This window comes from Acomys russatus, chromosome 6, assembly GCF_903995435.1.
Source record: "Acomys russatus chromosome 6, mAcoRus1.1, whole genome shotgun sequence".
Lineage (NCBI taxonomy): Eukaryota > Metazoa > Chordata > Mammalia > Rodentia > Muridae > Acomys > Acomys russatus.
This window is the reverse complement of record NC_067142.1, coordinates 35,573,499-35,587,689: the sequence shown is the minus strand read 5'-3', so window position 1 is coordinate 35,587,689 and position 14,191 is coordinate 35,573,499. Positions and strand designations below refer to the sequence as shown.

The window sequence follows — 14,191 nt, the reverse complement described above, 5'->3', positions numbered from 1 at the left end:
CCCTACTGCCAATAGCTGTAAGGGGCTGGACTTGATCAGCAGCAGAGCACTTACTTAGTGATGGTGAGACCTTATACTCCTTGCAAAATGGAAACATCCTTTATTCGGCCACAAGTTCAACAGCCTCCTGTGAAGTCCCCCTGGCTTGAGCCTTCCCCCTCGATGGTCCTCAGTGCTGCCAGGGCCTTTTCAAATCAGACTGATGTCCAAAGCCCTTCAGGATCAGGCCACAGTGGCCTTGCCAACTTCATCTGTTGTCCCCTAGCCACCCACCTGCACTCCTCCCCTAGGCTCCTGCCAGTGCCTTCCTATTTGTCTCAGTCTCCTTGCTTTTCTTTTCTTTTTTAATCCTCTCCTCGGCTCTGTTCTGCCAATCTTTTTATCTTTTATCCCCTTCCTAAATCTTACTGGAAGGGGTGGCCCCCTCTGCAGCCTTTCCTCAGCAGATGCATGGCTCCTGCATTTAAGTTCTAAGTGGACTCTGTTGAATTTTTTGTTTGTTTGGTTTGGTTGTTGTTGTGTTTTTTGGGGGGTTTTTTGTTTGTTTGTTTGTTTGTTTGTTGTTTGTTGTTTTTTTGAGACAGGATCTCTGTGTGGCCGTGGCTGTCCTGGACTCACTTTGTAGACCAGGCTGACCTCGAACTCACAATGATCCACCTGCCTCTGCCTCCCAAGTGCTGGGATTAAAGGTGTGCGCCACCATGCCCGGCTATGAACCCTATTTTAAACATGTACCACAGTTTGACTGATGGCATGTTGGCCATTACACACACGGCCTGTGTCTTTCCCCACCTCAGTAATCAGGAATGTGTTTCTTTCAATACAAAACCAACCAAACAAAAAAGAGTGCCTGCTACATGAAGAGGTCACTGTTAATGGAATGGGAACAAAAACAAAACAAAACAAAATAAAACAAAAAAACAAAAACAAAAACCTGACAATCCCCCTGGAATTTCCAACACTAGGTTGCCCAGTGCATCATCATCAGTCACTCGTCCTTGGTGAAGTGACTCTGGGACACCACATCACTGTTAACATTAGTTCCAACACAGCCTGTCAAGGAATGTGTGCTAAGAATGTGTGTAGCTCCTTGAGACCACATGTTTTCCCTCACCCACCTTCACCGGTCCTCTAACCTGCCATCCCATGCAAGCTCAGACATCCTGAACACCTTATCCACCAACCGTCTCCTTCCCTTCAGTTCACAAGGGGCCTCTGAACTCCTGTCTCATGGATTAGAATAGCAAATCTGTTGTATTGTTAGGGCCCATTTTGTGCCGTCTTTTGTATAGAGGTTATGACCCTATTTGACTTACCAGGAAGGTTTTGAAGGATGGGAAAGGCGGAGGAGGGTTAACCCAGGGCCCTGGTCCTTTCCAGCAGGGCAATCTGACTCATCTTCCCTCTCTGGCTCTAACCCCTTGCACGGGGCTCCATGAGGACTAGCCCAGGACAGAAATGCCACTCCGGGGTGACACATCTAATCATCCATCTCAGGAAGCTAATTAATGCGAGACTTCTGGTGGCAACTCCTTGATCAGGGACCAAGTGAGGCCTGCTCAATCCCCAGACCTGCTTGCTAGCTACATGGCAGAGCAAGTTGGAGATGGAAGCTGAGGCGTTGTCCTCCCCTCTTAGAAGCCCTCGTGCCTGATTTGTCTCCTTCCCCTAAAGCCTAGAAAAGCAAAGCAATGCTTGGTGAGAGCTGAGAACAGGTTAGGGCTCTAGGGCACCTACTGCCCCTTGTAGACAATATCAGATCCTCTCTCCCAGGAAATGATCCACCAACTCTTGAATGGCCACAGGTGTCCCATCCCTAAGGACATCTCCTCAGAGTACCCAGTTGTGAAGCACCCCCTCTGCCCTTCCCTTTGGGGCAGCCCCAAATTGGAGGTCACCATTTCCACCACAGAGGCCTGCCCCCTCCCACCCCACACTTGGCTCACCCTCCACCTTCCTGTTCACCCCTTCAGGTCGGCCTGGGGTGGCAGGAAGGGAGGTGCTGGGCACCGGCTGTGAAAAGCAACCCTCCTCCTGCTCAGAGAGCTGCACTGCACCAGGGCGCATACCGGCCCAGCCAGCGACCCCAGCCATGCAGTCCACGGAGCCCTGGAGCCCCAGCTGGGGTACGACGTCCTGGGACTATTGGGGCTCGGGCTCCCTGGACCAAATGGAGCTGTGCCCGGCCTGGGACCTGCCTTATGGTCACGCCATCATCCCTGCGCTCTACCTAGCGGCCTTTGCCGTGGGCCTGCCAGGCAACGCCTTCGTGGTCTGGCTGCTGGCCAGGCAGCGCGGACCGCGCCGGCTGGTGGACACCTTCCTGCTGCACCTGGCAGCCGCCGACCTGGGCTTCGTGTTCACGCTGCCACTGTGGGCTGCGGCGGAGGCGCGCGATGGCCAGTGGCCCTTCGGCGACGGCCTGTGCAAACTCAGCAGCTTCGCGCTGGCCGCCACACGCTGCGCGGGCGCGCTGCTCCTAGCGGGCATGAGCGTGGACCGCTACCTGGCCGTGGGCCGGCCACTGAACGCGCGGCCGCTGCGTACCCCGCGCTGTGTGCGAGCCGCGTGCTGCGGCGCCTGGGCTGCGGCGTTCCTGGCGGGTCTGCCCGCCTTGCTGTACCGCGGCCTGAAGCCGAGCCTGGACGGCATGGGCAGCCAGTGCGCCGAGGAGCCCTCGGATGCGCTCCAGGGCCTCGGTCTGCTGTTGCTACTACTGACCTTCGCGTTGCCGCTGGTTGTGACCCTGACCTGTTACTGCCGCGTGTCGCGTCGCCTGCCGCGCGTGGGTAGGGCCCGGAGCAACTCGCTGCGCATCATCTTCGCCGTGGAGAGCGTCTTTGTGGGTTCCTGGCTGCCCTTCGGCATCCTGCGTGCCGTCTTCCACCTGGCGCGGCTCCGGGCGCTGCCCTTGTCCTGTTCGCTGCTGCTGACGCTGCGCTGGGGTCTGACCGTCGCCACTTGCCTGGCTTTTGTCAACAGCTGTGCGAACCCGGTCATCTACCTCCTGTTGGACCGCTCATTCCGCGCCCGAGCCGGGTTCGGGTTGTGCTCGCGAACCGGGCGTCAGGTGCGCAGGATCAACTCGGCCTCCTCTCTCTCCGACAGCTCGGTGTTGTGGGGCCGGTCTCCGAAGGCGAACGCTGCCTCCGCTGCCTCGTAGCCTCCCCGGGACAGAGCAGGTAGAGCAGCCGCGGAGCTCCAAAGAGAGGAACCACATCGAGGGTGACGGTGCTCCCAGATGCGCCTGGGGACTGTCCATTGGCTTTCTCAGAACGAAGACTGGCTGTCTCACAGACTGATAGGCATGGGGAAGGGCGGGGGTTGTTCCTTAATTTTCCCCAGAGCAAGAAAGGTTGTAGACACCAACCTGGAGGTGGGAGGGAAGGGGGTTCCCTTGTTCAACCCAGACTCTCAATGGCCCTTCTTGTCTCTAACCCTAACCCTGCAAAAGCTGTCCTCTGAGAAGTTTCTTCTCTGTGCCAGCTCTTCAGCAATGCCAGGAGTGACCGCTCTCTCGCTCTGGTCATGGCTCTGGTTACCTGTGCCCATTTCGGCTTTTAGTTTTTCAAAGGCTCGCCGAAGACATGGTAACAAAGCCCAGGGTGAGCTGCCTAATTTGGTCCTTCCCACCTGTTCCCTCACAGTACCTCCCCTGGAGGAGTGGCGACATTTTTTTCCCTTATGGAGACTCTGTGGGACTCACCTTGGAAGTTGTTCAGGCCTTCCTTTGAATGCTGGGATCGGAAACTTGTCAGTGGGTGTTCAGATTCCCCCCTCACTCAACCAAGGACCCCGGGGTCTTCTGTGAGTTCACATCAATAAAAAACTTGTAATAATATAAATATATATGTAAAAAAAAAAACGTTAAAAAATACTAAGCTAAAAAAAAAAAAAAAAAAAAGCAAACAAAAACAAAACCTTTTGTTGGCTCTAGTTGGCAACCGTGTCTTGTACTTGAACAGCCAGAGTGAAATGGATGGCAGAAGGTGTGTCACACGGTCAGACCAAACTCAACTCAGTTGTCTAGGTACTTCAGGGGAGGGCCAGCTGCACCTGAGAGAGAATTTGTCTTTTAAAGGACATCTCACATCTTGAAAGTTGCAAGATGAAAGGGGGGGGGATGAGGAAGATGTACAGCATCTGCCTGCCAGGTGTCATTTCAAAGAAGAGATGTGTAAGTTTGATTTTAAAATGTGGTCCAGCACCCCCACCCACCCACCTACCCATCCTCACGCTCTTGGGAGCCCTTCCGGTACAAATGTTTGGAATTAACCGTTTCAGGCTCTGGTTTATCCTCTGTGGCTTCTGGAAGACTCAGAAAGTAAATCTTTGTATTTGAGAGGATTTTGGCTTAGGAACATTTTGATCATCGAGAGAAAGGGATTCCCTGACCAGAGCAGCTCTCAGGAACACCTGGCAAGCACATCCCGGCTGGGTTGGGGAGTACCCACACCGCCGGTGGTCAGTGCTAGGTTGGGTCTGAAGACTGGCATTCTCTCAGGCTGTTTGCCCTCTTCTTGTCCAGCACCACTGCATTCTCGCTAGCACCTAAGACCCTTGGCTTGGGGTATATTTAGCATCACAACCCACCTTGACTCCATCTTGCTGCTGCTGTTGTCAAAAAGAACATCTCGGCACGTCACCCTCCATGTCCTGTGAGCAACAAGGCTTGCAGCCTACGGCTCACTTGAGCCAGCAAGATGTGCTTTGGGCACTTTCAAGTCCGAGAGCTCAATCTATACCATAATAGCCCTTCCTATCCTCACCAGTCACTGCTTCCTGGGTTGAAGGCCCCAGGGGTGTTGGGACAGGGGTGCTGACCCTCATCAAGGTGTGTGTGTGGCAAGACCGAAGCTTACAGAGCAGGTGTTGCTCTAGGCTGCTAGGACAGCTCTGCCTTCTAGGTGCATCTCCACTTTCTCAGCTGAGCTCCCTGAAGACAAAGACAGAGAAGGCTTCTCGAACTCAGAACCCACAGGAAGTTTTTATCTGCCCTACCCCCACCATGCTTACTGAAAACTGACATTCCGCCCCTCCCCCCACCCCCTCTGCCCCCAGCACAGAGCTGTGCACAGTGTGAAGAGCAGGTCCCTGTCTTGGGGTGCAGCACTCAGATGGGCTGTCAAGTGCTCCTTGGAAACCTTTCCTTGTTCTGTGGAGAATGAGCTTCCACATCCTGGTGATGGAGATGAGGCATGGATGCAGGAGCTAAGAATAGCTTGTGGAGGGCAAACAAACTAAAACCTTATGGTGAGCAGCTGTCCATCTTCATCAAGAACTTTAAAGACACACATATTCCCATCCCTTAAATGTCCAGACTCCCGAAATCTGGTGCCTCATATTTGATCACGTCCCCTGGATGGGAAGGCCTGGTGGCACTCAGAGGAAGGATAGCAGGCTACCAAGAAGAGACTTGATACCCTATGAGCATATACAGGGGGAGGAAATCCCCCTCAGTCACAGTCATAGGGGAGGGGAATAAGGGGAGAATGGGAGGGAGGGAGAAATGGGAGGATACAAGGGATGGGATAACCATTGAGATGTAATATGAATAAATTAATAAAATATATATATATTTTAAATGTCCAGACTCCTTAACTGTATAATTATTTACTTCTACTCTTTCCTAATTCAATAATCCTAAGCAATGAAAGATGGATTGCTAAGTAAGAGACGTTTTTAAAGACTTAAACCTAGAAGGAAAAAAACCCTAAATTTCAAAATGTAATGCTATGTTTTCATGACTATGAGAGACTAAAATGCAAATTTTAAGATGTCATTCGAGGAGAAATCAGGAAATGTTGATGGGTAAGTTTCCAAGAGGAAGAAAGTAAATTTCAGAAGTTAAATAACCTCCCCACACTTTGATTCTAAGGATGGAAAGATTGTCGGCACTGGTTTTGTTGGGGGGAAATGTTACGTGTCTCTTAATTAGGGTTTTATTGCTGTGATAAAACACTATGCCCAAAAACAACTTGAGGAAGAAAGGGTTTATTTCAGTGTACAGTTCCACATCACAGTCCATCACTGAGAGGAGTCAGGGCAGGAGCCTGAGGCCAAGGTTGACGCACAGGTCATGGAGGATGCTGCTCACTGGTTTGGCCCTCGTGTCTTGCCCAGTCTAATTTCTTATACCATCCAGGACCACCTGTCCTGAGCTGGGCCCTGAAATATCAATCACTCATTGATACTCCCACAGGCTTGCCAACAGGTCAGTCTAGTGGGAGTATTTTTCTCAATTAAGATTCTTTTTTTTTTTTTTTTTTAGCACTGGGAGTGGTGCACACCTTTAATCCCAGCACTTAGGAGGCAGAGGTAGGTGGTTCTCTGAGTTGGAGGGCAGCCTGGTCTACAAAGTGAGTTCCAGGACAGCCAGAGCTATACAGAGAAACCCTGTCTCAAAAACAACAACAATAATATTTTACCCCCAAAGACCCCAGAGCTTGTATCAAGTTGCTATAAAATTAGGCAGCACCATCCTTTGGATCAACATTATCTTTTGTTCTTTTGTTTGTTTGTTTTTGGTTTTTCCAGACAGGGTTTCTCTGTATAGCCCTGGATGTCCTGGACTCACTTTGTAGACCAGGCTGGTCTCGAACTTACAGCGATCCACTTGCCTCTGCTTCTTGAGTGCTGGGATTAAAGGCGTGCGCCATCACTGCCTGGTCTTTTGTTCTTTCTTACCCTTTCCCCTTGCTGTTCACTAATAGAACCACCAGATATTTTATTTGCATATTTAACCCTCTGATAGGAATATGTACTCCATGAGTACAGGCATTTTTCAGTTGATATCATGCTGTGTCCCCAGTGCCTAGAGCATAGTCCCCATGCAGCAAGTGTTTACTACTGCCAAATAAATGGCCGGTAAATGACTAGATAAATGTCAGGGACCAGGTCATCATGTGACATAATGTGAAGAGTGAAAGAAATGATGTTGCATTCTATGTCTGATGATAGTTATACTTCATTAAAGGGCACAGAGAACGGCTAGAAGAAAATGCAATAAGTGTGAGCAACGTCTGTGTTAGAATAAGAGTGCCACAGAGCCTTTCCCCTGCATTTACAAGCATGTTAAGGGTCTTTAGCATCTATTGATACTCCCAATACAAAGAAGCTAGAATTAGACCAGGACCTGGCTCCCCCATGGTCACATTCAGTTGTCTGTCCCTGGGCCCCTCACCCAGGCTTCTAAGCTGAAGCTGGGGTGATCATATCTGCTCTGCTCTATCACAGATCAAAGGAAACGATGTTCTTGAAAGTGCTTTGTAAGTGATAGTATTTCAGACAGATGTGTTCCCTAAGAGCACATCCTCCGGTTAACATGTTCCAGGCCCTGCTGTCCCTCCCCATCCTTTTACTGTGCAGGGACCTGTGGGGCTGCCCTGGAATCGAAAAGGTCAACATCTGGGCCCAGGCTGATCCCTAACCTAGCAGGTAAAAAGCTAGAGTTACTGGGGCAGGAGGATGACGACACAGGGGGGTGAGGGTGAAAAGGGCAGGACAGGGAGGGAAGGGGAGAGAAAGAGAGAGGGAAACTCCAGGCAAAGGCTGGCACATGGGCCCTGTGTCGTTCTTAATTTGCCTTTTGTGACTAATTCCGACCTTTTCCCTCACCTCCCTCGACCCTACAGGTCTGTTTCCAGGGCACATTGTGGGAACTAGGGCCCAGACTGATGAGTGATCTGGGGAGTTCAGAAGGCTGGTAGAGCCAGGGTGTATGTTAGTGGTGTGTGATATGACTCAGCTCCCTCCGCACTGAGGGCAGAGGGACCCTGGATGCTGTGAAGGCATCACACTTGTGGGATTTTTATCAAGTCTAAGCCCCTACAGGAAACTACTTACACACCCCACCTGACCCCTGACCCCAGACTTAGCAACCAGGACAACAGATGACCAGATCAGGAGATTCTGGTAACTTGGAGGGAAGGAGAAAGCAAAGATCACACTCCCTCTCCATTGTCTTTAAGATCAAAAAGAATTTGCATGCTTGTGTTACTCCACCTGAGGCATGTGCTTACAAAACCTCACAGGATTTTAGCACTTTGGCTAGTTTTGTCCATTCAAACCAAGCGGGGGGGGGGGGGGGGGGGGGGGGGGGGCTCACAAGTGTGCCTCCGTTTCTGGACTATAGTTTGTTCCAGATGTAGTCAAGATGACAACCAAAAAAAGCCACCACAGAATTCATGCCCACTACTGAAAACATGGTCAAGCCCCAAGGATGGGTAAGTCAGAGACCCAAGGAGAGGACCTGCTGATGTGATGCTAAGTGGTCATGTGCTCAAACTCCCTTCCGAATACTTAGGTTTACGCTCAAACACTTGTGCTCCTTTCCCCTTTGTCAAGGAACTTTTGGCTGCAGTGGGTGGTAGTTAATGAGCAATCACTACAGAAACAAACAAAACAAACAACAAAGCTGGGAGGTGTAGGCGCAGGCCTTTAATCCCGGCACTCAGAAGCAGAGGTAGGTGGATCTCTGAGATAAAGGCGGAGTTCCACAACACCAAAGCTACACAGAGAAAGCCTCTCTCCTCAAAAAAAAAAAAAAAAAAAAAAAAAAGGGCTGAGAAGAAATGACTGAGTACCCACCCAGCCTTAGATGACACATTTATTTCAACCCTCCCCAGTAAGGATCACAGAACAGCAAGGAGAGTGAAAGAGCCAAGGGACTGGAAGTGCTGAGACACGCCATCCTCTGGACACGGCTGCTGTGTAGACAAATTGGTAGCAGCTGTGGTTAACTGCCCAGATCAAGTCAGTTAAAGATTTTAGGATGGAGGGCTAGGGCCTCCAGTAGCTCCCTCTAGCTGGGGAGCTATTGGCAGGTGACAGCTGGCAGGAAAGGAAGAGTCACTTTTCCTGGGGGGGGGGCGGGTAGACCAGCCTTGCCCCAGAGGATGCCGCCTGACCCATCTGTATATGGGCAGCACTGACTAGACTCAGTGGGTTATAAAGAAGAGGGCCTGAAGTTAGGAGAGAGATGTGTTGGGAGGCTCCAGAGAGAACTGGAGGAGTGGAAGAGATGGGTATAATTAACGATGCATTATATACATGTCGTATAAAATTTTCAGAGAATAAAAAATACAAAAAGGGGAAATGCAAAGAAAAACATGAAGACATATCATTCCATCACAGATTACAGAGCATATTAGTCTTTTCCTTAATGTTTTTTATCTTCTCTGTGTGTGTGTGTGTGTGTGTGTGTGTGTCTGTGTGTCTGTGTGTCTGTGTGTATACTACATATATAGTTAGTTATAGAAAGAACATATATAGTTCCTTTTCTACCTAAGTTGGGGCAAATTTATATAAACTACCATAAGTCTGTTGTGCACACAAGTATGTGTAGAACCAAGACATCCAGCCTTGCTAGGCAAGTTCTCTATCACCAAATTACAGTCTTGACCGTGCTACTCTATGCAATACACATTATAGCCCAGGCTAGCCTTGAATTCATGGTTCTTCTGCCTCTGTCTGAGTGCTGGGATTATGCTGTGATCCCCATGTTTAGTCTGCAGTTTGCCTTTCTTAATAATGCTGCCTTTTATTGTGTCTTTAAATATTGTTTTAAAACAAAATTTTAAAGTTATATTATAGTATAATATAAACTGCTCATATATTTTTTTTTTTTTTTTGAGATTAGGTTTCTGTGTAGCCAAGGCTGGCCTCTAACTCATGATCTGCCTGCCTCAGCTTCCCTGGTATTGTAGGGATGTGCTACCATGCTCAGCTACCTTTTCAAGTTTTACTCATATAATTTAACTCATATAATATAATAATTCAGGATAAGCATCCTTGTACAAAATTATTTATGCTCAGAAGCCAGGATGAGGCAAGGAGGATCATGAGTTTAAGGCTGCTCTGAGTTATACAGTAAGACCCTGTTTGGGAGAGAGAGGCCATATTTCACCCTGGACGCATAGCTGGAAGTGAAATTTTTCATTTTTTTTAAAGAGTCTTTTTATATAGTTCAGTCTTGATCTCAAGATCCTCAGCCTACACATGCTGGGCTTTTAGAAGTGTACTTACACATTTTTGACCCTTAAAGCAAACGTTCTATAATGTTAGAGATTCTAACAGCCTAAGGGTGTGTGTGTGTGTGTGTGTGTGTGTGTGTGTGTGTGTGTGTGTGTGTGTGTTTTGACCCAGGGAGATGTGATAGATAGGGGTGATTCATAACAGCTCTCCTGACTGTTCGCCATGATGTGTGTACACTCCCCTCTCCACTCCACACCCTTCCCCCAAACGAGTCTGGTTGGGGACCCCCTACTCTAGATTTTAGAATCATGACGCCACAGCAGGGTGACTGGCTTACCAGATCAAAATCAACCCTCCCCCCTCCCTTCCCCTTGTTCTCTCCTTTAAACAAAGTGCCCCCAATCTCCTCAAGTCTCCACCTCTAAAAGTATTATTACTACAAATAAAGCTGTGATAGACTGAAATAGCTCAAGAGCTTCTGCTCTAACTGTAGCAACTTTCCCTTTTGTACATCTTCTGTAGAAACCTTCTCCGGTGTGGGTGTGGTCACACGTTACACTGCTGCACTCATGTGCCGTTTGGCTTTTTCTTTCTAGATTTATTTTCTTATTGTATGTGTGTGGTGTTTTGCCTGCAGATGTACGTGTATACACGGTGTGTGTGCTTGGTGCTTGGAGGTCAGAAGAGGGTGTCGGATGTCCTGGCTCTAGAATTACCGATGGTCCTGAGCTGCCCTGTGGGTGTTGAGAATTGAACCCAGGACCTCTGCAAGAGCAGCCAGTGCTCTTAACCTCTGAGCCACCTCCCCAGGCCCCGTGTTTAGCCTTTTCTTTTGCAGAGCACTCTGTTTTTTTTTTTTTTTTCCTGTGTCTCAATCTAGATTTCAGAACTGTCACTCTGAAAGCTTTGTCTCTGTGGCCAGAGCACAGTGTGACCAACCATGCCTCCTTTCCTAGACAGTGAAGTCACTCGGGAGATTTTGCTATAATAACCATGGTTATTCCCCTGGTAGGGGACATTTGTGTCAAAAGCCAACAGACACTTGCTGCCTGCCCCTCACCTGGGCTCCTCCCCTTTGCTGGTCTGTGTGACAGTATCACACAGAAGATAGAACTGTCCACGGCAGTGACTGTGGGCTGGTGAAAACAACGCATGGAAAGCACTTCGAAAAGCAGCACAGCGCGCAGACGTTCACAACTCCTTCTGCCACTGCCTGGGTTCAAGCCTCGGCTCTGCATCTCACCGGCCTTGTGACTCTGGCTAAATTAGCCATTCTCTTCTGTCCCCCAATCCTCGTTTATAAATCAGGGATATCTTCTACCTTAGAAGGTTAAATGTGTTCCTATGTGGAGAATTTAGAACTATCTCGAACACAGTAAGCATTGTATGTGCTGCAATTAATAGTAGTGAAATAAACAACAGACTATTTGATGAGTGGCATCACATGCTAGGCAGCTCTGGATATTGTCTCTCACAACTCACTGAGTGAATGAGACTCTTACTTTGTAATTCCATGTTCCAGAAAGCAAGGCCATGGGGGCTACTGAAGCAACAGACTGCAAACAAAGCAATGTTTCTACAAAACAATGGCTGATAATTTGAGTATCCATTCATTCACACACACACACACACACAAAAAAAAAAAAAAAAAAAAAAAAAAAAAAAAAAAAAACCAGAAAATGCGGAGTTAGTAGAACAGAAGAGGGACATAGAAGCCTATTGGCCCTTAGCTTGGGGTAAAAGGAAAAAAAATCCCACTGAAACTAAAACTCATGTGATGAATTCTAAACTGTGAACTGGTCTCTTGTGTGTTTCCTGGGTTTCTGGAGAGTTACTCATCAGTGTATCCGTGGGATAGAAGGTCACAAGTGGACCAAGGACACTTTGTCTCCCTGTTCAAAATATCTTTCCAGAGGCTAGAGCGACAGCTCAGAGGTTAAGAGCACTCATTGCTCTTGCAGAAAACCTGGGCTCAATTCTCAACACCCACATGGCAGCTCATGGAGGCTCAGGAGCATCTGTAATTCTAGTGCCAGAGATCTGACACCCTCTTCGGGCCTCCACAGGTACTAGGCACATAAACACCCATGCATATAAAATAAAATTGCAATTGTAGCCTTTATTTATTTATTTACTTGCTTGCTTACTTACTTTTCTGTTCAAGGCAGGGTTTCTCTGTGTAATAGCCCTAGCTGTCCTGGAACTTACTCTACTGACCAGGCTGGCCTCGAACTCACAGAGATCCACCTGCCTCTGTCTCCTGAGTGCTGGGGTTACAGGCGTGCGCCATTGCACCTGGCTTAAAATGTTATTTTTAAATATGGCCTTCCAGAGCTCAGAGAGAACCCTGAGCTGAGAGGACCGTCTGTCTCCACAATGACAGCTCCGCTGAAGTGTCACACCCCACACTGACAGCCTGCTGCCCTCTATCCTGACACTGGGATAGATCAGAAGACTTCTTTGGGGTTGGATCAAAGGACTTCCTGAACCCTTAAAGCTCAAGTATTCCAAACATCCTGCCTGTCCATGCTCCTTCTCCAGACACTTATTTAGCATATTGCTTTCGTAAAACCTTTTTTTAAAATTAAAATTAGTATCAACAAGAAAATATAGGGCCGCATTAATAATCACTAAGTCTGGGGCTAGGGGTGTAGTTCAGCCAGCACAGGGCTTGTCTCGCATGTGCAGAGCCCTGGGGTTGAGTCCCAGGACCATTTACCAGGCATGATGGTTCACACCTGTAATCCAAGCACTGCAGAGGTAGAGGCAGAAAGGCTGGAAGTTCAAATTTATCCTCTGCTACTCAGCAAGTTCAGGGCCAGCCTGTGCTACATAAGACCTTGTCTCTCTCTCAAAAAAAAATTTTTTTTCTAAGTCTACATGAGAGGAATTCATTAGACAGATTGAACCCTTTCCCTGAAGCCCCATTTTCTCACCAGCAGCTCCCCACTAGAACTCTTTAGTATATGTGGCTATGAGCAAATAGGACCCCACCACCGCTTTGACCTAAGTGAACTCACAGAGGACTGGAGATGGGCAGGGGTTGGGGTCAGAGCTCGAAGACAGGGGGAGGAGGAAGTCACACATGGCCTATTTCCACTAAGTAGACAGCTACTGTCCGACCTCAGTGAAAACCACCTTCCTCTTTTCTCCTCGTACCTAAGAGACCTTAAGAGCTGCCAAAGATGTTAGGTATTAATTTGTTGCTGGGGGACCCAGCCACAGCTCCGGTTTGGCCCCCAACACAGGAGGTGCCTGGCCTTTTGAAGCAGCCTAGTCACAAAGCCACAGGAAGTAGAAGATGGTAACTGGCAAACAGGTCTGGATCTTCACAAATATAACCATGCAGAAATCTAAGCATTGTTTTCCTGAGGGTTAGAAGTGAGGAAGAAGAAAATGCGGTATTGCTTTTGTAGACTAAATATGTAAGAAAACATCTCTTTAAAAAGCACTACCATTTATTGGATGATTACTATGGGCAAAGCATAATGAAGAAGTGTTTTATGTGTGTGGGCTCACTGTCACGGCCACAAAGGTGGGCAGGAGAATGAGGATCCCAACCCATGTACTTTACAAAGGAAGAAACTGAGAATCTCTGGTATAATTTCCTGTAGCTTTCTACAGAGTAGGCCGGTGCTACCACACTGAGCCCAGCAGACCAGACTGATAGGGTCACTCACCAAAGTTCAGTAGCATGGAATCAATCAGATTTTCTCAGAAGGAAGAGACAAGAGCTAAATCCTCAAACTGGATCTTTTAACTAGAAAGTTCCATGGAGCTGCCCCTTAGGGCAAGTGACCAGGGTAACCTGATGCCCCTTCAGCTGACAGTCTCTCTCTCTCTGCTTACCTGGGTCTTAAAATCCTCCAGGGCAGCCTGGTGTGGTCGCAAATGCCTGTAATCCCAGCACTCAGGGAGGTAGAGGCAGGCAGACCTCTGTGAGTTTAGGGCCAGCCTGGTCTACAAAGCCTGCCCAGAAGCACCCTGACGCCGTACAAACACATGTGGGAGGGCCGGTCATTAGTTTGCAGCCCTGGTGGGACCTGGGTCTGTCCCCTGGCCTGGAGGGGACTGCCACTGCCAGGGAGGAAACAGGCAAGACAAGACCAGTGAGTCCCTCATTGTAGCTGACTTCAAGGTTTTCCTGAAGAACCCAAAGACTTTTCCTGAGGGGCCTGTGGAAGGCTTAAAGCAAAACATCCTTGGGGTCCAGGGA

The 14,191-nt window shown here is 48.7% G+C and overlaps 1 protein-coding gene across 1 annotated transcript; it reads left to right on the top strand.

Annotated features, from left to right (window-relative positions):
- Nucleotides 1–2,092: 2,092 nt before the first annotated feature.
- Nucleotides 2,093–3,283, top strand: Gpr25 (G protein-coupled receptor 25). Its single transcript, XM_051148240.1, has one exon. The coding sequence runs from the start codon at nucleotides 2,093–2,095 to the stop codon at nucleotides 3,161–3,163; it is 1,071 nt and encodes a 356-aa protein (XP_051004197.1). The 3' UTR covers nucleotides 3,164–3,283.
- Nucleotides 3,284–14,191: the final 10,908 nt, after the last annotated feature.

What these genes read in the sequence shown, in the direction of transcription:
- Gpr25 (XM_051148240.1), top strand. Translation starts at nt 2,093, where the DNA reads ATGCAGTCCACGGAGCCCTGGAGCCCCAGCTGGGGTACGACGTCCTGG.